The 23,925-nt window shown below is 42.5% G+C and overlaps 1 protein-coding gene and 1 long non-coding RNA gene across 2 annotated transcripts in view; one reads left to right on the forward strand and one right to left on the reverse strand.

Annotated features, from left to right (window-relative positions):
• Positions 1–23,925, forward strand: part of LOC148414396 (uncharacterized) — a 107,483-nt gene that overhangs the window by 66,638 nt on the left and 16,920 nt on the right. The window lies entirely within an intron of this gene.
• The window catches only part of cdh2 (cadherin 2, type 1, N-cadherin (neuronal)), a 60,359-nt gene that overhangs the window by 19,558 nt on the left and 16,876 nt on the right, over positions 1–23,925 (reverse strand). Inside the window, exon 3 of the mRNA XM_088428793.1 lies at positions 4,130–4,341. Coding sequence (XP_088284919.1) covers positions 4,130–4,341 — 212 coding nt within the window. The remainder of the gene's footprint in view (positions 1–4,129; positions 4,342–23,925) is intronic.

Consider the following 23,925-nt stretch of genomic DNA (forward strand, 5'->3'; position numbering starts at 1 on the left):
TATCAAGTAAACATCAAGCCAGTAACAGCCATTATAATGAAATTGTCCTAGCATCCCAAAACGACCGCAGTTTTCTAAACATCAATAATGTGACGCGACTTTTAAAATGGATTTGAACTAGCTTCTGTCAACCTCAAAACATCTTGCCAGTAAATCAAAGACCCTTTTGACCTGCAATTATTTCGCCTTCTGCTTTAGAAGTTCTAACTTGTCGTCCGTTTTAATATGCGAAAAATACTCATGAATCGCATCGGTAAGCGGCTGTTTCACTCAACTACTTCACCGGCTAAATATGCATCTACTCGAAGCTAACGGGGAAATCGAGCTACGTCCATATGAGAGGTACGAGAGGGCAATTCTGGATTTTATTCTCCGATGGCGAATAAAAGATCATTACGTTTCCTCGAAATGTAGTCGGACAGCTTCTCTAGTCTCAACGAGCAACATTACAGCACAATTCTCCTTGACGTGCTTCGCGGCAGCAGTACGCCAGCAACGCCGCTTGGCTTTAAATGGCAAACCTCATCTCATGTCCTGATAAAATGCACCCACACAGACACAACGGGCTCCCATAATGGATCTGCCATCCTCCCTCAGCTGTAATGAATGAGATTTGAAACAAAGGAGGATGGTACCTGCAAGCCAGACACTAAACACACAGATGGCACAAATTGCCTATGCTGCTCCAGAGACATGAAGGAGGAACTGAAGTAGTGCCAGGGAAAGTTACAATAACCTTGAACACCAGTCGCCAAAGAACAACAACGATTAAAAAATATGTTAAATCAGTCGCCGTTGATGAATGAACCCAGGTTGGGGAAACTCCAGATTGTGGGCCGCGTGTGGCCTAGGAGAGGATTTGATCTGGCCCACCAAAAGAAATGAAACCAAAGAGCACCTTATAAACATTTATCATCAACGTTTTAACCACAAATATTGTATGTAGTAAGAAAAGAAAATAAGTTGTTCAGCGTTATCACCTCCCCCGTACTTCACGCTGCTTGCTTTGAAAGTCCGTGCAGTGCTTTGCAGAAATAAATTACCGCTTTGCCACTCTATGGGACCCATACCTCTTATGCGTGTACACACACACACACACAAAAACACAGTGACCACAGTCAGACAGGTTTCACTAATCATATTTGGAATTTGATTACTGCATTTTAACACACTACACAAGTCAAATGGCAAGTAGACACTCAGAGAAGCTGTGGAAACATCTATCACCGTATTTTCCGCACTATAAGGCGCACCGGATTAGAAGACGCACCCGCAATTAATGACATATTTTAAAACTTCTTCCATATATAAGGCGCACCCTCAATCAATGACATATTTTGAAACTTTTTCAATCACGATATAGTAACTCTCAAAGTACCGTATTTTCAAAAAATTAAGGCTTTTAGGTGCGCCTTATAGTGCGGAAAATACGGTAATAACAAGTCAAATAATAACTCTAAACACTCAATAGCATAATAACTCAATGTCAATATGAGCAACCTTGTTCAACTGTAAACACACAAAAAAAACAGGTAAAGCTTACTTTATCACTTCATTCCCCATCTACCAATCCCAATCTCAATATTGATCCATATATACTTTATCAGTTCATTCCCCATCTACCAATCCCAATCTCAAAATTGATCTATATATAAGGCGCACCTGATTATAAGGCGCACCATCAGCTTTTAAAAAAAAAGCTTTTAGGTGCGCCTTATAGTGCGGAAAATACGGTACCTTATAAAAATGGGCAGGAGTGAGAGTAGCAATTATTCGCAACCTGCAATAGGAATGATGAATGGCGTGTTGGGATCGTTCATTCCGACGTGCATCTATCTGTGAAGCCCCAAACCCCAAACGCATGCGCTCGCTGTTCCGACAGCTTCAGGGCCTCAACATTGAAGCCCGATTTCCCCTTTAAGAAAACTCCCTTGTTTCCGCTTCTTAAGTGTTGCTTTGTGCAGCAGACTTCCATCGGAGGTAGACACGGTCTCATACTAATGAGGTTATTGTTTAGTTGTCAGTGATTAAAATGTCTCCCCAAGGCAGAAACACTCACGGTGCTACTAATAAAAAAAATAAATACAAGTAATCACTGATGTGATTAAGAAATCATCGCTGGATGCGCACCATGCAAATGCGTAGCCTGATTTATGTTGCGAAAAAATGGCTGACAGTTTACCTGTTTGGCCAAAGTATTTATCTTACCAACAGCAGTGACTAATAGTGTCATTAAAATCCTATACCTGCAGTTGCATTTGTGTGTGGCTAATGATAGTGCTCGGAGAGGCTGCGAGAAATCATTACCGGCTAAAACTTTAATTTAGTTCCTTGCAAAGAGCTGTGGCTGCTGGCCCCCGAGAATAGCGCAACAAAAATACGCGTTTCCCTTTCCTGACGTTTTCACTGATGGTACGCAGGTTTACAAAAATGTAGTTCTTTTTTTTTTCTTCGTAATGATGATGTACTGTAATTTAGATGGTCTGGAATAGAGCACACACTCACTGGGTTGAGTGTTGTGCGTAGTTCATAAAACGTTTACGCTTCGTCGAGCCATTCCTTATGTAAAGTGAAGTTTATTGTGATTATTACTTTCCTTTGGTGCCTTATTTCTCGCTGGCTTTGTTTACATTCCAGTTTGCTTGAGCTGATAAGATTCATTTAACAATCAATTCAAAATTGATTCGGTAGAATTGCGTAAGAATGAATCTTGCTTTGAAATGGTCATAATTCAGGAGTTGACATGGTCTAGCTATCGGCTTTCGCGCGGAAGCGAAAGAAAACATGTCTCTCCGTGTCGTGTCTTGCTGAGCAGGATCCCATAATTCCTTCGCGCTCAATGTTAAAACCTGCGGAGTCGGAAAGCCTTTAGAAGTTTCTTTCATTTCCTGACTACAAGGAGGACAGATAGGGCATGTGCGCTTCTTTAATGCGAACCTTCTCTTATCCTCGGCCAAAGACAATGTTGACATTTGAGCACATGGACGATGTAATTAATCGCAGACGACTGCTTGTCTTGTCCAGGAGAACTCAAACAGATGCTCGCCGTCTAGCCGAGATGGCGCGCAGGCAATAAGCTCACAATCGCAAGACGCGTGCCCGCTGAAATCTTATTTTACGAGCAGTCGTTGCGCATCTGCTTTCGCTAGGCGCTGACCGTGTTAAGTATATGTTTGCGCTCCAACTAAATTGACACATTAACTTTTAATTATCAGGCATCCATCTTGTCTCATGAAACACCTGCTACAATTTGGGAAACTAGTCATCTGTGAATTTGCCATGGAGGTAATCAGTGCAAGTTGATTGACGCCAGGGCGGAATTGATCATTCCGGTTCTTTATTGCAGTACGTTACAATGGACCGACAGAAATAAAGAGCAAATTCTATGGATTCCCTTCAAATCCGGGGCAAAGACTGAAATAATAATTAAGATTCATATTCCCATTGTTAGTATGTTATGTGTTTGAATGATTCATTCCCGTTGTTTCCATCTATCCAATATCTGTAGCCGCTCATCCTCACTCGGGTCGCTGGCTTGCTGGAGCCAATCCCAGCAGTAGGCGCGGGTCATCCTGTTCTGGTTGCCAGCCAATCGCAGCCATTCACACACCCAATCACACCTGAGGACAACTTGGGAGTGTCCAATACACCTTTCATGCATTTTTTTTGGAATTGTGGAACTTGGGACACTGAACTGTGAGGCGGGCGTGCTAAACACTCTTCCACTAAGCCGTCCTATTTCCTAACATACCTAAGCTTTTATACTTTTATACTATCCGCCGCAAGGGCCACATGAGGTGATGTTAAAATAGTTCGAATGCAGGCTACCCCATTGATATACTACGACATTTCGCATGTGCTGCAAAGAACACTCAAGGGCGAGCGATGTTTTTGAATTTCAGGAGGAGCGTTTGATACACAGGAGCTAACAAAAGCCTAAGACCTTCACCGACAAAGAAGCTAACACGCACTGCGAAACAAGATGTGACCGTGCGTAATTCAAACCGCAGAGGACTTTCAGAATTCGCCCGCTGACTTAAATCCCCAGAAAATAAAATTAAGACACATTTTCTGGACGCCGTCAATCCCACGATGGATCCAATCGGCGACGTAAACGTTGCTTACTCACCTGTTGCTCGGAGGGCATCAATCTGACAAGAGTTATCCATTGCTGCTGAGTGTTGTCGTCAATGGCCTTGATCAGCAGCGCTGATGTCCGAAGTCCGTCGAGCTGCAGATTCCTGGCGGCGTAGACCACCCCGTCTGCTTCTATCCGCAAGTCCTCTGGGTTGTTGCATTCGAAGCGCACCAGACCCCCTTGGCCGCAGTTGACAAACCTCACTGCAAGAGAGAGATAAAGTTAAGAATGAAGCCGGTGGTGAAAAACAACCCTTGAAAAAAGGACCTAGACAAAGGAGGTGGAAGACAGACAGCCAGACAAACACGCGGAGCAACGAAAGGTCCACAAAGATTTTGTGATTCCCTCCCTCGTGCTCATAAATTATTCACTTCAAGCTGTGCCCCAAAGGTATCGCTCAAAGGAGGTGCAAAGGAATATCGAGTTTGAAGAGGAGGCAACCGAAATTGAACTTTAAGCGCTATTACGGTGGCAGGAGTCCAAAAAAGGTTCTAGCTACATCTAGAATTTGATATGCAGATTCCGTATTCGGTGTATAATCAACGTTCACGTGCTAGCTCGCTTGCTCACGGCGTTCGGGGATGCTTGGATGGAGGAATCCTCGAGGGGCACAGGAGAGGGCTTGTGATGTTTATTTCATCACAACATACGCGCAACACACAGAGATGTACAGAGACACCAAAGAAAGGTGTCTCTCGGGGGCTCCCGTCCAAGCGAGGGCATCCGTGACAGAGTTACCGCGTTACAAGTGAGTGGCAGCATAACGCAAACAGATGGACAGACAAACACATTCCTCTCTTACTTTATGCTCATTTTGACTTGGCCAGCTTCCCTGGCGAGCGACTATCGTCTTTACGGTGCACAGAGGCAAAAATAGAAAACCATTCTCTAGGTGTACGCTTGGTGTAGCAGCTCCGCTTGTTTTGAATTATTCAAGCAGATAGGGGCATTATTAAACAAAAGCCTGCAAGGGGGCACCTCATCTTTCTTTGTGCTGCTACCTCGGGGGCCCGAGACCCTCTCTTCAGAGCGTCATTCGCACTCGGATGAAGTTCCTCTGGGCTTGAGCGGAGGATGTAGTAGATCAACTCAGGATCATACGTTTAACCTCTCGCTTTAATTGAATAGTCAGAATGTGTCACGCCCTTTTTGTGGTAAAACCTTGATGACAGAGACGACTGTTTACTTGGCCTGTACGCAGCAGAAGACAACCGTTTATAAACGGTTTAGTATCAATGTAAAGTATATAAATTTCCCAGTGACTTGAATTCCAGTGAGCCTCCAAAATTGTCATGTCTGAAGCATAAGAGATCTGGAGATAATACTCCAATTGTCCGCACTTTCAGAGGGACATATGCAACGAAAAATAGTTTGTTTGAACAATGAATCGGTCAATTTCTCAATAAATCGGATTAAAACATTAAATTCCATCCCCTTGTTAGAAAACAGGACATTTTTCTCAGATCAGCAGTGCAGAAGACAAAAACTATTGTTATTGGTTTACTGGCTTGATGCGTAACATCAGAAAATAAGCTTAAATGTTTGATCATTGTTTTCCAAAGTAAAAGCAGATGTTTCTGTTTTTGTTAACATCTAACTTTGGTCTAAAACAATACTAGTCTCCTAGAGAATTGAGTAAATCAGACTATGAGAGGCTTAAATTCTGCGAGTTTGGACTATTTTAGATTGATAACATTATTTAATTTCATTGACTCAAATATTTTGATGCCAGCGCCGTGTAAGGTCTGACATAAACTACTTGTCACTTGTATAGCAACACTTCCTCCAATACAACGGGGCAGGAGAAGTGTCAGCTATTCAACTTCACAGCCCCATCTTGGTATTGTGGAATTCTTTCATACACGACTGCCGAAATTCCCGTGTTGGCTTCGTCCCCCAATTCTGTCTGTGCTCTGTGTACAAAACTGTCATATGGGAAGAAAATATATATTTAAAGTACATGTTTTTTTTTTGTACTCAAATACCACGGTTGCTCTGTCTTAGCCTTTATAAAATGTATGCAGTGAATGCGTTTAGCAGTGACTTGATAGAAATGCCCCCTCCGTGAGTATTTTAGCTGAGCTCAGCTCAAACTCCTGAACGTTGTCTGAAATTTGGAGATGACGCCATCCCAGAGAGGCTCTACATTCCACAGTCACACAACAAATTCCCAGCAGGTACAACCACCTCCAATGATATTACAAATCTCTAGTGTATGTATCCATATATCAAAGTTGAAAAATAGCTATTGCAATCTGGACGCATCGGCTCCCAACGCCACAGGGTCAAACGAAACCTCGGCTGCCACACCCCATCAGACATGTCGTCATGGGTACGACCATAAAAGCTTCGGTGCGGAAAGAAATGCCGATGCAGCAAGGGGATGGGGGTCTGGGGGTTAAAAAAGGGAGGGGGTGGGACAAACGGGCCCGTCAGCAGAATGGCCTCTCCAACTAATGCCCGGCACCGGGGGCCCGGAATTACCTCCGACTCAATGATCCTATTCAATGTTTGCATGCCCCCCACAATCACTGACAAGCCACACAAAAACCCTGGCTAACCCCGAGTGCCATAGCGCCTTCTCTATTGTTTGCTCCGTCACGTGAAAATCCATACTCACAGATGCACGGAGAGCTAGCGAGAGATTTGTTGAATTTTCGTAAGATAGAATGTTTCAAATGATATCGCATTGGGAAATGAAAGTGTTTCGCGATCTCCGAGATGTTAGCTTCGAAACGTGAGCTGTGACGATCTCATGGGCAATCATATCTTCACGTGACGTCATTGGCTTCCAGGAAGTGAGGTCACCTGCAGTTAAAATCTACTCTTTACGGACACATCCAGGAAAACATTTTTACCCTCTCCTATCCTAGAAAATAGCACAAGTAGTAGGCCTGACTAAACACAAACCCTTACCAAGTTCAAAGGAACTGAGAGGATGCAGACGGCCCTTCTAATGGACTGAATAAAACATCCAAATTGTTTACTAGTCATACTTCAAACTACATTGAAATACTGTGCAAGAATGTTTCTGCTGCTTGAAGAAATGTAAATGCTCTTTTCTCTAATTTGCTGTTTCAGAGATTAACCGCCCCAAATCGACCTTTATATGGTCTGAACATAAGAACTTCGGAGAACTGGACCTAGATGATCTAGTCAGGGCGATATGCCTCGAAATGTGATACATTCTGCTTCAGTTCCTGAACATAAGACCTTCAGAGAACTGGACCTAGACGATCTAGTCAGGGCGATATGCCTCAAAATGTGATACATTCTGCTTCAGTTCCTTTTTTTTTTCTCGCAGAAATCTCAGTATTTCTCAGTCAACTGCTTGGAGCCAAAAGCTTGGATCTGTGAAAAAGGACATTTGCCTTTTGCCAGACTCAAGTCATTGAAAGTGTTCTACTAAAGCACTTCAAACGAGCAAAGCATTCCACACATTCATAGTTGGTCTGAAAATACGCAACGGTTTCACATGAAAACAGTACATTAACTGTTTACGCTCAATTGAAGCGTAACCCTATAACAGTTCGTAAAAGTTCAAAGGGACATAACTTGGTTTATTCTTATAGTTTCTACACGCATTAAATTGAGGACTCCTCCTCAGAATACATGAGGATGTCTCCGAAAAAGCATTCTGATACGCCTTTCTCTTATCACGCTCGTCCACATTGCAAAACGCGGTGATAAGCATCATGGCAGACTGAGTGGCTAACGTAGATTGGGATGCTTCGCTGATTCTGACCCAAAGGATGTCTTTTTCACATTGTTACTTCATTAGTATCCGTAAGACTACTTGGGACTATGTTCGAGACAAGAACGTTGTCTTTGAGAGATTTGCATATGCTCCAAAGGGTATACGCTTTGACCAGGTGGGAAATAGCGTCGGCGCTCTCCACTGGTAGTCTAATCCCACACAAAGTACCGAGCACCCCAACTAAGCAAAAGATAGCTTAACGAAAGCATCCGCTGTGAGCTTCTTACAGTGACATTTAGCGATAGCCTCCTCATTCCTCAGGCAAATCCAGTTTATCTGCAAAAAGAGAATTCGGGTTGGCAGTCTTTTTGAAACATTTTTGAATCTCGGGATATCTACGGGTTAGCCGCAAAGGATAAGCTCTTAGGGTGGTTATTTACAGAGGTGCGCTAGGCAAATAACACAACATTAGAATACATTGTGTTGATTGTGTCACTGGATCCGGGAGCTGATAAGCTTTACCTCTCAGGAGATATCAGGGAATTGCTGCGCTGATTTTGTCGTGCAAGTTGAGTGGCTTACAATCTTAGTGAGGGCATTAAACGGTTACTATGATATCTCTGAATGTAAACGCGCACGTTTATTTCACTCTTAACTAATGGTGGTGTCACTGATCGTCAGGAAAAGTATGACCTGTAAGATGAAAAAACGAATCCACGTAAGGTTTAATAAACCGCTCTTTTCCATTCGGACTTTTGAACTGCACATTTTCAGCAACTACACACTACAGTAATGCGTGTAGTGAGGTACCAAGAATGGTACTTCCATCAATGAAGTTGCCCTTTCTGATGATTTTATAGTCGTTGAAAAGTTCCTGTCTTACATTTGCCCAGAGCGTAAAAGCGGAAACAAGCATTAAGTGTACCGAAGGTTTTCCCAAAGGGACCATCGGCGCGGTCATTGACTTTTTTATTTTTTTGAACGGAAAAAGAGATTAGGTGCTAGTGCTGTGATGTCAGCGTCTCAGTTCTGCTTTTCAGCACGAGGGAAACCATGTTGGCGATAGCCGCAATGAATATCTTCTGTCATGTGCTGTTCTCAGTGCAACGGCTGGAAAATCCTCGTTGCATTAAATAAGAAATGAGACAACTTGACAAATCAAATCAAATACGTGTGCTACAGAATCTTTGCTTTAGTACTTATTTGGGTTAGAATGTAAATGGCTGCGGTCAAAGACTCCGACCCAGTTTGTCTGCACGAAAGAGTGGAGACATATTGTTTCCATTAAATTCCTGACAGAATGCATATTTGTCATCTGTGCAGTGAGCGAGTTAAAACAGACCTCCATTCTGGCAAGCAGATGGACGGCCACACACACAAAAAAAAGTTCTGCTTTGAGAAAATTATTTGACAATTTTGATCATTAAAAAAAATAGTTGACTTTGCCTATGGACATGGGAATGAGAACAATTGTTTTGAGGATTCAATCACATGCAGAGTTGATGTTCAATACGGACGTGATACCAGTACTCGTTCGGTGATAAATCTGATTAAAGTGGGCGCTTTAGAGGGAGACAACAAAGAGCACAGTTCATTACATCTTTGATATCCACAGACCAAAGGTTGTGCAAATGAACGCGCTGGACAAAGCCATTATCATCCACCGAGACTGACCGCCGAGGAAAGCGCACGTTATCAATTTTGATTAAATTGACGCCTGCTACATTAGAATGTGATTAAATTCTGACAAACTGTCAAACCGCCCGCGTGATTGCTTGGCTCACCATTCACTTAGTAGCGCAATAACCCGGCCGGCTACAATCATCTTTATTATAATCATCATTGTGCATGACAAGGAGTCTTCAAATGTGATGTGCTTCACAAATAGTAGCGCAGGAATAATGCTAGTCTTCGTGTTTCTGATATCATCATCTACCTTGGCGCCTCATGTGCTAATTAACCGCGCGTCAAGTAAAGGATGTGTCATATATACATATACATTATATAATATATATATATATACATACACATATACACACACACACACACGAGGCTGCAAATACAAACACGTGCACATTGAGAAGACTTCTGCTGAAAGCCAATCGTCAAAAGAACGAATGCAAAGAGGTTTTGAAGGCCATTTTGTCACGTGCATCTTTGTCAGAAGTTGATGCTGGATTCTGGAGAACAAAGCCAATGGAATTCTGCCTTTTCTTTCTTTTCCATTTTGGATAAACCGGCGCACGGACAGGAGGTATGTGCATCCTCTTGGCCGAGATACAAAGCAGCAGACAAAAGATGAGGCTGACAACCGCTGGAAGCTACTTTTATACTTGTGTGATGGCATCGACGATACACGCTCCCAGGAACCAGATATTGTGCATTTTCCGAGCTATTTCCACATACCTCATGCATCATTTTTATGCCACTTTCTAATTTATTGCACACACACCTCTAATTAATACAATTTTAAATTCCTAAAAAAGGGAAAGAGTCCAATCTAAAGCTGCTGAGATGTCTAAATGCTTAAGCTAAACAAAACCAATGAGTCAGTGGTGGGTTGCGGTCACAGCTACTTACCATTATCTTTTTTTTGTTTTAAATGAAGTCACGTGTCCTGTGCCACACTTCCAGAAATACCGGGGAGTCTTTCTCTAAAAGCCCTTCATGATAACAAAACGAACCAACCCGAGGCTACAGAGGCATTGCTTCAAGTGAATGCTGTGGGGAAAAGGGGGGCATAAAAAGTGTTAAAAACAATGAGCGAGGAAAAAGAAACCTCTTCAAAGTAAAGGATTAGGATAGCTGCCAATACACACGTTGTGTGTGCATTTGCCATAGCTCGTTTGAATCAATACGTGTCAAATTTCGCTTGAAACAAAATTGTCCTGTGCTTGACAAAGAAAAGCAGGAAGAGACCAATGTTAAACGCTTTCAAGCTTTACTACCGTATTTTCCGCACTATAAGGCGCACCTAAAAGCCTTCATGTTTCGAAAAACCTGATGGTGCGCCTTATAATCAGGTGCGCCTTATATATGGATCAGTATTGAGATTCGTAGATGGGGAATGAAGTGATAAAGTAAGCTTTACCTGTTTCTTTTGTGTGTTTACAGTTGAACAAGTTAGTTATATTGACATTGAGTTATTATGCTATTGAGAGTTTAGAGTTATTATGTGAGTTATTATTGTTATTACTTTGAGTACTATATTGTTATTGAAAAAGTTTTAAAATGTCATTAATTGAGGGTGCGCCTTATAATCCGGTGCGCTTTATAGTGTGAAAAATACGGTAATCTTGTTGCACAAGTTGTGTGCAGACAAATCAGATTGAAAGCATACATTTGCGCGCGTGAAGATGTCGTCATGTAGCATAAAAGTGTGTTTTGTGAATAAAGCGGAATTCCAAATGAGAGCTCGCCACTAATGTGCTTAACTTGCTTGACCCCCCAATCAACCATTTGGCCTCCGAAGAAATCAACAAACGTCGTGGAAAACGGTTGGGTGAAAGTCAAGGATGAAGACATTGTGATTTTAAATGGATGACAAAGTTGTCTGCCAACCCGAGACAAAGAAATCCATCTAAAAGCTTTTTGCGGATTCTGAGTTGAGCTGACCTGGATGCCCCTGCTGTTGCTATGGTAGTCAAACTACTGTACAGTGCGGTTAGAACACAGCCCCCCCCAACGAAATAGAACCATTCATCCCACAGTTGTTCTGCCCCATCGTTTGCATATGCTTCAATTATTACATTGGTGGACTATTTCATAATAAACCATTTCTCCCTGGCGTTGTTTAGCAAGAACTTTTCAGCTTTTCGCTATCACCCACTCATACCGTTTGTCTATGTTTAATGAAGAAGTTCTGCCTTCCAATTTGTAAAAGAGACACATCTTTCTATTAGGGCTGCTCACTTTCACATGCATGACTGCATTTTTTTATTTCTGCGCCCAAGCAATTCGCCACCATCTCGCCGGCCAAATTGAAACAGTGCGGCTACGAGATCTCGTCTCGCATAATGCGCACGGGATTACGCTGCACAGAAATGCCAAAGTACGGTGGAACCGCCAAATATTTTTCGAGTTGAGTTTAAACTGTTGATTAAAAAGATTGACTTTACAGTTCATAAAAGGTGATTACTTGTTTTGAAATCACTGTATTAGTCAGAGGAGTACTTTGAAATTCCACAATAAAAGTGCAAATCACATTAGAGACGGAATTTCTAAAGGTATGGAAGCTGAGCTGATGACACGGTGCAAACAAGACTCAAATAAATTGGGTGTGCATTTCATTTTCTATGTTGCTGGAGTAGTATTGACAAATTTAGCATGCGCAGGGTTTCCTACGTCAACACTGGCCCCTGGCCATGACGAGGCTGCGTTGCGCTACCTAAAGATCACCGATGCTTTTTTTTTATAGTACCGATATGACCATTTTAAATGTTATTTTAAACTGTTAGAAAAACATAACTTGTGCAAAACAACTGCACAAAAGATGTTCTTTGAGGCGTTTTTTTTTTTTTAAATGCCTTTTTCCATCTTCCAATCTTGTCACTTCAAAATTCATTTTGCTCTTGCTGTGCTTTCCAAAAATGTGACATGGTAAAATCCACCCGCACCCCCAACACTGAACTACCTTTTGCCAACATTGCATGCAAACTGTGAGTCTTAGCGAACACGTTAGCTGCAGCTTGCGATCTTAGTGAAACATCACAATCATAACATATAATCGACAATGCGACCACCCCGGCAAACTTGTGTGAGAGCAAACATGCGACTTAACGGCCGCCATATTGGGCAACTGTGTGGAACTCCAGTCCTCGAAGGCCAGTATCCTGCATGTTTTCCAAACCTCTTTCTCAAGTACCGATTCAAATGCTTAGGATCAAGCATTATCAGCTTGCTAATAAGATAATCATGTAAATCTGTTGTGTTGGGGAGAGATAACTAGAAAACATACAGGATACCGGCCCTCGAGGACTGGATTTCGACACCTATGATATAGGATATCAGTAAATAAGTCTATTAGCGTATAACCGTCATGAACGATGCTTCCGTCGTAGGTTCACCGGCACAAATTTCGACATCGGGTGTCAACGATTAGGACTGGCATGAGTCCGACACGAGGAGCATCCCTTCTTATTTGTGTTATAGGGAAGCATGACTGTGTGACTGGACTCTTACTTCCATGTAATCAGCTCAACTGAGTGGGTGCAGAGAGGGATGTGTGCAGCTGTGCTTTATTACAGACACAATGAGTCCCAGATTAGGGGAAGTGGAAGGAGGGCGGAAGAGAAAAGGGAATCAAGAAAGGGGAGGAAGGAATAGGGGGGGGGGGGGGGGGGACTCCAAACACATCTGTCCTCAGTTTGTCTGAAGCTATAACATAACGACAAACCACAAGCATGACCATGTACAAATCTGTCTCCGCTTGGAAAAGACCGCCTGTGGAAATGTTTCCAGACCTTGGGGTTTTTAATGTGAGGATTGATTGAATGTCACCCTGCCGTGCCAGTCATGTTCATCAGGGTCACAAAATATATCAAGAGCGATAAGATAAATTCTTAAGATGGTGCAGTATGTGCACAAATTTTGGTAGTGTTCGGCTTCAATTCTACAGATTCATCTATTGGTGAAACGAGGATATTATTTTAGTTCCACGAGTCCCCCCCCCTACAATCATGAGTTGGTATATATATATTAGGAGCTCATATTTGTTTTGTTTTTATAAAATAATTGCGATCTATCACTGTATTAATAGCCTGCTCAACAGGATAACATGATTTCTAACAATTATAGAGAGATTTTCTCAACCAAAATCCGCACCGTAGTAAAAAGCGCTGTCTCTTTCTCTGTGTTTTCTGTATTTAACACATACACAAAACTGTATTTTGGGGCGGTAGCTTAAAAGATATGGTAGCATGCTAGCACACACGCTAGCGTATGGTTTTAAAAAGGCAGCGGGAGCAAAACTGAGCTCTGTTGTAAATTATTGAATTATTTACGATGTACTCAAATTGAATGCATCAATGTCCTCATCGTCCGTATCCGATACGAAGAACTCGGCAAGTTCTCCATCGAACACACCGGGTCCCCTCCTTGTCAATGTCGGAGTCTGTCTTGTTCCCGCTCGGCTCCTCAGATATTATACCGGCTTTTGCAAAAGCTCGAACAGTGCAGGCCCTTTGAAATCAAGCAAATAAACTAGCTTCAAACACAAACCAAGCTTTGTCTCCTTGACTTAGCAAATCTAGTTTTCCTGGTTCCTCCGAATGGGAACCATGGATTGGTTTATCTTAAATTCTCTTGTGTTTGCTCAATTCCCAATATCTTTCCCGTTTTGACTGTCTCTTTGAAGGTGCTATTTTCGAGTTCTTTCGCTAAATCGATGTGTTTTCCTCAATGCAAATACTGGCCCTGTACGCCGATGGCGCCGTGCCGCTTTCACGCCCACCTTTCCCCCTTTAACACCCGCATGCTGTCCTCGGTCACGTCAGCTTTTTCATACCCGCATGCGCTCCTCATGTCTAGATTATAGTCTTGGTTTGTAAGTGCGGTCTTGCCCTACCTACAGCACTAACGTCTGGAAGTAAACATGATTCTATTCCTTTGCATACATACTCGTTTTACTGTCACGTTGCTTTGGCAGTAGCGGATAATCCTTATTTTAACTTGGTGAGATGGTAAGCGTCAAAATAATTAATTTGAAGATGGCAAAATGACTGCGTTGTTGCTTTAAGCGCGATAACGGTCTGATTATGCCGTACTTTCAGGCAAGGCAGCCGCAGTGTCATAAAAATGCAATAAAAGCGTGATACCTCGCCGTGCGTCACCCTAATCAAGCCGCTGAGTGTAGAGCAAAAGATGAGAGGCAGAGGAGAAATGGGGTTCTGTGCTGGGTCAGTCCCGTCCTATCATTCTGCTTCAGTGGAGGCTCTCAGGGAAACACACATTTGTGTGAGTTCATGGTGTGTTACTCTAACAGAGGAAAGACTCACCAGAAGGACATTGCACTTCCATTAGAGCTTACTGGAAAGCCATTCTATCTCCCTTTTACACGCCTTATGCACAAGGAGTGATTAAACATCAAACTGTTTCCGCGTAATCCGCCACCAACTCCTGATGTGCCTCTCTGTTAGTCTTTCTTACTTTCTTTCTTCCACCGACAAACTTAATTCCTGACTATTCTGAATTAATCCCAGACTAATATGTTTGATGGCAGATGGCAAAGATGTTTCTTTGTTGCAGATGCTGTTAGCACAACAGGAAATGCTCCAATGGACTTGATGGGGAGAGACTAGCTTTGATGAATATGGAGATTGTTTTTTTTGTGTTACAAAGACCCGGTCAGTTAGACAAATTTATAGTTGGCAGGCACATTAAACAGACACTTCTTCCTTGTTGGAAATGGTTAGGGGTTTTAAATTGTTCCAGGTGGTCTTATTTGTTCTTCAAATTTTATATTACGGGAATTGAGTCTTTTCCTCTGAGCCGCAGAATAACAATCTAAAGTCTGTGGCTAGTTTTATTTCAAAATCTAATGCTAATTGCAGACGTTATTCTTTCTTGACCACAAGATGCAATCAACCATATGTTTTGTGAATTTACTAAGGGCACTATGACGACACAGCTAAAAGACGACATCATTTCAGGCCGTTTGTCTGTACACGTATGTTTGTCAGCAGGCGGGCAAATTCTTGATGCCGGTGTGATTAGGAGTAGGACAGTTCTTGTGAGACTATATTGCAATGCACCCTTATGCAGAGCATCACCAAAATAGATTGAAATATAATTGGTTGTTGCAAAGTAATTGGTTGCTTTTTCATGTACGTTTCGCCTACAGAGTTTTGACAGAGGTTTTGTATTTATTATCGGAAAAGAAAAGAAAAAAAAAAGGTTGAGTAATTGGAAAAGTAATTATGGTGGCAATTTAAGTCTACTGCACTGTACATGGAATGAAGTCGTCCCCCCCCCTGACTGTTTTATTACTGAATGTTCATTCCGGTGCAATGGACGCATGGGTGGTAACAATTTAAAACGCACAGCTCTATTTTCTACGAGTGAGCAACTGCCGTAAATGAAAGTTAATATTGCTTGCATGTCTTTCTTGAACAAAGTATATGAGGATGCTCAGCTAAATAGAGATTCATGCAGGAATGCCATGATAGTGATATAAACTATTTCTATAAATCGTAAAGTTTTACTTGTTGTAATACCTTCAGAGATCAGGCCATGACACATCATCTTATTAGCCAACGTGATCTTTAAGGGCCACGCCATCCAGATACCATGACATGGACACTAAAGATGTACAGCTTTTATACCTCATATTATATGAATTCAATAATCCGCAGCCCTGCATGCTTGTTGATGGGGACCTGTAAAACAAACTTTAATATCCCAGTGTGTTGGAAGTGCTAATGACCGTTGCTTGAAGGCGGGTGGGCTGTAACTCACTGTCCATGGCCAGCTCACTGCCAATCTGGAGCGTAATTCCGCAAACCCTATATGGAAGCGTGCGGCCATAAATAACATTCATACGGTGTCAGTTTTGAACCCGCCCACCAGCGCAGTCCGCTTTCTTAGGCAAGCCCGGCCCGGCCACTTTTAAGGAACATTTCAACGACGGCGCGTCATCGGAGGGCAAATAATTAGCCGGGGGAGGTCATGCTTTGGTGAGCTCGACGAGATCAGCAAAAAGACAGCGGACCGGCTTTGAGATCACAAGACTGTCTGTCAGCCAGCTGTGTCTGTTGATGCCGCAGAACCCTTTCATGTCCCCGCAACATATGGTTTGAATTCCATTACATTTGACTTGTACTAAGCTTTAAAAAGCAAAGGTCCTGAATCCATTCAAACACATAATAAAACGTATTTCGCCTTGTACAGATACTGACACGCATGTCACATCAGTTGTTTGAAATTAAATTGTAAATCCACTCATGCTTGGACATAAGTCACCTAAACAATTTTAGTCCCGCTCGTATAAAAAACGTTTGAGTGGAGACAAAGCAGTTTGAATTATAATCAGCCATCAATGCCCGCTTTAATCCACGCAAGGAGCCACTGTGGTTTACAAGACATCGCGGTATTAAGTATAAGCGGCTCACGCAAGAAAAGGAAGCCCCCGCCACCTGCTGCACGGGTAGACACAAACGCATCAAAATTCTGCAATACTTGGTCCTGCTGCAGGACTTGACTCTGAAAGTGTGTTTACAGGCTCAAAACACAAAAGGAGCGATCAGTCATTAGTCGGAACAAATAGGAGAAAGCGGTGAACAAATTCCCCGAGTGGAGGAGTTGCCCTTCAACCCAAAGGAAGCCAGCCTCACAAAATGAACAAGTATCAGCCGGTCTTGCCTATTGCCGTATATTTGGGCTGAAATCCGATGTTAGACTTCCTCCTGAAACGGTCAACTGATACGTGCTGGTACAGTCTGGGAAAGGGCGTTGTCTACGAACCTCATCGTGCTGCGCCGTCTTATATTACACATCCCCCCATCCTTTGTGCACAGGGACAATTACATTGCTCTGGAGAGGAGGAGGGCGATCTGGTTACCTTACCAACCACGACCATAAAAACATATGGAAGAAAGCTCCATTACACGACAACATATTTGTCCGATGTTTTCCCCGAGCCGTCCAAATAAATGCTTTACAACTGTCCTCGCAGTTTGAGTCGTTGATATAACGTGTCGGAGTGCTTTTACGGCAAACATCGCCGCGCTTACTCAAACTAAGTGCGTTTCTGTGGAAATAACAGTATCATCCTCCTTGTTTTCTGCACACATTTACATAATGTAGGCGTCGAGGGGTCAAAGAGCATCCCCATCGCAAATCCCTTTGAGCGAGGTCTCACATCAGGCGTGAGCTCGCTGCTTTTAGCCTGGCGGCAAAGGGGAGGGAGTCTGCTCCCTCGCTGCTTGTTTTCCCACTATGCCTGTGGCCACACCTTGACTATCAGTAGCGAATTTGAAAGCAAGGCTCCTGCAACCTGAAGCGCCAGAACGCCTATCAGTTTTCAGACCGCAGTCAGGGGAGTTGCAAAAGAGAGAGAGAGAAAAAGGGGTCGGGCGGTGGACGAGGTGCTCTCCGAGTTAGCGGCTTCGTGGAATCCTGATCCTTGAGTGGGGAATGGAAGCGGAGGGGGCTTCCTTCTTTCGGCTGTCACGTTAAAAGAAGCGTCTATCAGAAACTGGGGTCAGTGCAGCCACTGCAAATTGGCAAAAACTAGACACTTTACCACCGCGCGAGCCCTAGACAGCAAGTGTAAATAAGATTTGCATTGGCTCTCTCGCTATGACCAGCATACAAACGAGGTTACGGCGTTCCGCTGAGAAGCACGAATTAAATTAAAGACAATGTGGGAGGAGAAGACAATGTACGCACACGGCGCTACCAAAGATTATGAGCGTGTCTACGACTGCAGTGTGGGGCAGTTTACATACAATTATTCGGTCATTCGCTTGCAGATTGTGGGTGAGGATTTGCGCGTTTCAAAATGGTTTGAAAAAAATTGGGGCTGCAATAAACTGTTATTTTGATGATCATATTTGTCAATCATTTTTTTTAAACAACATAATTTAGAAGTGATATGAATAAAATATAATTCAGTTGCTTTTTGTTCTGTAACGTTTAAGGAAATAGTCAAAAATGTTTATCATTGTCTTCCAAGATGAATACAATTTTGTATTCAACTTTAAATGTTCACGTTTGTATTAGGTTGTCATATACTGTACATGTTAACATTTTTTGGAAGCTCAATGATCAAACGAGGTCCGAACGCTTCTGAAAAAAATAACTGGAGCTATAACTTAAGGCCTGCAAAGCAAGAGGATATTAGGTTGCATTCTTAGCTCAAAAGGTCCATGGCACAAAAGGATAACATGACAGCTGCAGCAACCCTGGATACCGTGAAGACCTGGAAGCACAAACATTTGTCTTTCTGCCTCGCTGGAATCCACATTAGGCGGCCATCAGCATTGCAGGAACCCCAAGATGTGCTCCCATAGCAGCTGTGCATCAGGTTTTACTGCCCAAGCAGAAAGACAGGATGGGGTGTCCGGAGAGTAATAGGTGCCTCCATGCATGAATATAGTGAGAGAGTATGCTTTACAATATGTATGCCCCTAAAATTACCGTATTTCCCGCACTATAAGGCGCACCGGATTTTAAGGCTCACCCTAAATTAATGACATATTTTAAAAACTTCTTCCATATATATAAGGGGCACCCTCAATTAATGACAGTTTAAAACTTTTTCAATCACAATATAGTAATACTCAAAGTAATAACAACAATAACTCAAATAATAACGCTAAACTCTCAATAGCATAATAACTCTATACGACTAACCTTGTTCAACTTTAAACACACAAAGGAAAAGCTTACTTTATCAGTTCATTCCTCATCTACGACTCCCAATCTCAATATTGATCCATATATAAGGCGCACCGGATTATAAGGCGCACAAGCTTTGTAAAAAAATTAAGGCTTTTAGGTGCGCCTTATAGTGTGGGAAATACGGTAATTCCCAGGTATATTTACTAAGTAATATAAGCATAACAAATGATGTGGTAAAGTTGCAACATGGGAATCCAATTTGGCATCCTAGATAGAGGGGACTATACCAAAGGCTGCATGTTCTTGCGAATAATATTGGAATGTTTGATGTTGTCCTTGCATATGGCTAACTCGATCCGGCAAAGCTCTTCTGCTCAAGTGGACCAGCGGGAGATGCGCTTTTAGGATCATGGCAGCCAACACAGAGGGAGTGACACCCAGGGGTTGCATTTAAACATGGTCAGACAGCTGGTGCCATGAGCTATGACAACAGATCATTCTTATGGAATTCAATTCCCTTTTTACGGCTGTGGAGCTGTGGGCAAATTGTGGCGCTCTTCTGCTAAGAACATTAAAGCGCTGTTTTATGGGCCTACTCTAGCGGCAAGCAGGTCACTTTAATGAGGGACAGTGTCCAGCTCATGCTCCTCCTCACTTAAAAAGCCAATGCTGGACCCTCTACCACATTAGGGACATCTGGTCCCTTCATCTACAAACATGGTCCGTAATGGCCCATTACGGAGGACAGGGCCTGGGAATGCGCTTGAATTTATAGTACGAATGAATCCAAACCCAGAATCCTGTCTATCATGGCCACATTAGGTTATATGAGACGGGAGCCCCATCAGACCTAATAAGGCTTATCGTTTCCAGAGAATGATTGTTAAAGCCTTTCACTACAAAACCGGAGCGGGGCAGTGAATTTAACACGTCGACGTATTGCAATTAAAGCGTAGAATAACATAAAACTATGAACCTCATTAACAGTATACAGTAGTCCAAGCAATTCACCATGGCAGTCGATTATAAATCACTTATGTGTAAAAGTGCGGTACATTGTTTGAGCCAAATAAGTCTTACTAAGTCCAATTCAGCTACGATTTTGCTCCCGAGGCCTTTGGGGGGGGGAGGGGCGCGTTGTTGCCCCTGACAACCTATTGGCTTCTCCCAACTTAAGCCCTCTTCATTTCAGTCTTCTTTATTTCACTCTTTCTTTCATTTGTGGGTCCCTTGCTTTTTATTACCCCACCCCCCCTCTAGCCTCAAAACCCAAACGCGTTATCCATGTCAAATCCATTGGAGACAGCCAAGGGAAGTCAATATGGAGCCAATAGATTCTGTGCTGGGACTATGTGGAACTCCCGAGGCAAGGCAAACTATGACGAAGGGCTCAAAAACATCTATAACACAAACGCTGCTGTGTGTTTCTCTGAGCAACATCGCTGAAAAATAAATCGCGCTAAAATGTTGTTACAACCGAGATAGATGATTGCTCTTTGTTTGTCATGTTGACAAAGATCAAGGGGATGCTGTGACTACATTCAAAATGGAAAAAAATCCAAATCAATAGCAAATAAGCATATATATGGTCTTGAGTAACTTTATGAAATATAATTTAGCATTTAAATTTTGACATTTTTTTAAGTGGCACCCCCCCATGTAATATAACTAGACCTACGATTATATTCGAAACATACACATTTATTAGCAAGTTTTTGAAATTTATAATCATTTAATGTATTCCTTTCAATGAAAAACAGTCTAAATCTTACACATTGTCCCTTAAGTGAGCAGATTTTGTCCGTTTTTTATTAAAAATGAATACATTGAATGATAATACATTTCAAAACCTCGCATATAAATGTGTTCTTCATTGCCAACGATTCCATCATGCGGCGCATGAAGAGGAGAAGTCTTTGTTATAGAAATATTTACTTCAAGTACGACCACTCCTCCACATTAGGTTAGACATACTTGCAACTGAGTACTCTGACTTGCATACATGACCCCTTATATATCTACATTATACATTGGCATTATGTATTCAAGTCCAAAGGAGGAACCAATTTTCCAAACCGGGCAGTTGTGCTGCTAAAACCTAGTATGATGTAGCGTAATGCTAGGTTAGGTTTGTTCTGTTACAGTAATATAAACAATAAATGAACAAACTAGAATGCTTTACTTCTGGTTTCAAAACGACTAAGCCATCAATTTGTTGTGTACAGTAATAATATTTAAAAACGACTTGGTTTCCTCAACATATCGGCCCAATGAAGGAAGTTCTCGCTACAAAATGGCCCGCGACAAAACTGAGTTTGACACCCCTGCCACTAGACGAACCAAACCACAAAATCAAAGCACCAGAATTTATTCTAACTTGTGACTGCAGCCTTGTAAATAAAAGAAAAAGAATTTTAGGAGTCCGGCATTGTGTAACCCATGGGGGAAGCGGAGATGCGGCAAAATCACAAAGCATCACGCCCTGTTTTACAATCGCAATTAACACCTGCCAACATCCTGTCAAGAGCCGCAGGTGTGAGAAGAGCAATGTGTGACCTGATGAAAGACACACCGCCGGTGCAGTGCCAAGTAGTCATTTCCCCTCACTGATAGTCCATTCTTTATTTAGCATAGCCTAAGGAGGTTAACAATACCGGCGCAGGAGCTAAGAATACGACATTACCAACACTGCAGCTCTCTAACCACATAATAACCACCCCAAAATATATATACTACCCATCTTTGTATAATACTAATTCTTTGGGATCCAAACACACGCGAGGAACATCACAGGTGAAAGCATGAATCACCAACTGTACATGTCCCACTCCTGCTGCCCACCCAGTGGCAGGAAGTCTGGAGGAGACAGTGAATACTAACAATGCGGCCGAGTGTCTCCCGGGCCCTCCTCCGTACAGCAGGCGCAGCGTGGAATCCTAAATGAGCGACTTTGACAGAAAACACATAGGCTTATCGGGAGGGGCGAAAAAAATGGAGTGACGGATGAGCGGGAGAGGAGGCAATGAATTTAGAAGTTGAGGGAGGGGGGCTAGTTATTTTCTGTCAGCGGCAAGCACTTCACTAACAAAGGCTCTTTCATATTACCCCGCGAATACAGACAGAGACGGCCATTAATCCAGGAAGGAGGCTTCTCCTTCGCGCGTAATTTACTCCTCGTATGCCCGTCCTCACATTAATGTTTACAGCGTCGATGTAGAGGAGCTCCTCCAATGTATTTGGTCTCTCTTAAAAACAGTCGTGCCGGTGCTAAGGCTCGATTTTCAAATGTCTGCAAGACTATTCTGTATTGTAGGTTGGAGAATGGATTTTTGTCGTTCCTAATCCGCTCCTGAGTCCTAACAACCTTGGTCATTCTGTTTCTGTATGCAATTTTTACGCAAGGACCCCTATATGGCGTAATGAGAGCCTCTCAAAGAACAAACTTTTGCCATCGATCATTCATAGTACCTTATTTTCCGCACTATAAGGCGCGCCCTCAATTAATGACATATTTTACAACTTTTTCCATATATAAGGCGCACCGGATTATAAGGCGCACCTTCAATTAATGACATATTTTAAAACTTTTTCAATCACAATATAGTAATTCTCAAAGTAGTAACAATAACTCAAATAATAATCTAAACTCTCAATAGCATCATAACTCAATGTCAATATGACCAACTTTTTTCAACTGTAAACACACAAAAGAAACAGGTAAAGCTTACTTGATCAGTTCATTCCCCATCTACCAATCCCAATCTCAATATTGATCCATATATAAGGCGCACCTGATTATAAGGCTCACCATCAGCTTTTCAAAATTATTAAAGCTTTTAGGTGCGCCTTATAGTGTGGAAAATACAGTATATTAAATGAATATTGTGAATTGTGACAGTTATATTTTTCAGCACATTTTCCTTTTGCTTTCATTGTTGATGGCTCTGAAAACATGATGCAAATGAACCTTAGTGAGAGAAGCACTCAAAGATTCACCTCTTAAAGAGACATTTTTAAATCAAGATGGCATTTTTGGCAGAAGGACAGAAAATGTAAAAACGCTGCGGAGAAACCAACGTATTCAAGTTTGGCAGACTTAGTGAGGTAAAGCCGGCAGTGGCCTCACTTCTCATGTTCTCTTCGCGGTTCATATGTAAGTCCACGAGCCCAAGCGGGACCTTGAGCAGTTGCCGGAAACAAATATGGGAGTAACCGTTTGTGTTGAGCGTCTCCCAAACATTCACCACAACAAAAACGACAAAGAAGCATTTGTAACTACAATGTAACCAGATCTCGTAACCGGTTCCCCTCTATTCTCCTACAACTTCTCTATCTTCTTCTTTGTGGAAACATGCTGACTCGCAGGTCAGTCGTCTTACTATGACACACATCTGGTTTGAAAACCAACTCAGAAAAGTAGCAACACGGTCACGCGTGTGGTGTGCTGTGTTCATCTCGAGTACACCGCACGCAAAAGAACATGAATCACACATAGGACTTACTTTACTCGTCATGTGTGTGGTCTCTCACATTTTATATCCGAAATTCGTTGTGCGTGTGTGTGTGTGGGTAACCTGCTTTAGTCGTAATATATAGCTAAGTGCTACATGTGCCAAACATTTGCTTCCCTCCAAACCAGCCACAGGAGGCTGTCCGACGCCGCCCGTTGCGTGCTACTTCCTCGAATCATTTGATTGAAAATCGTCCGCCCGGCTGTCCGTTTTTTTTAACAGATGAAACCCATTGTGAT

The sequence above is a fragment of the Hippichthys cyanospilos genome, chromosome 12, assembly GCF_059441005.1.
Source record: "Hippichthys cyanospilos isolate Australia breed blue-spotted pipefish chromosome 12, RoL_Hcya_1.0, whole genome shotgun sequence".
Taxonomy (NCBI): domain Eukaryota; kingdom Metazoa; phylum Chordata; class Actinopteri; order Syngnathiformes; family Syngnathidae; genus Hippichthys; species Hippichthys cyanospilos.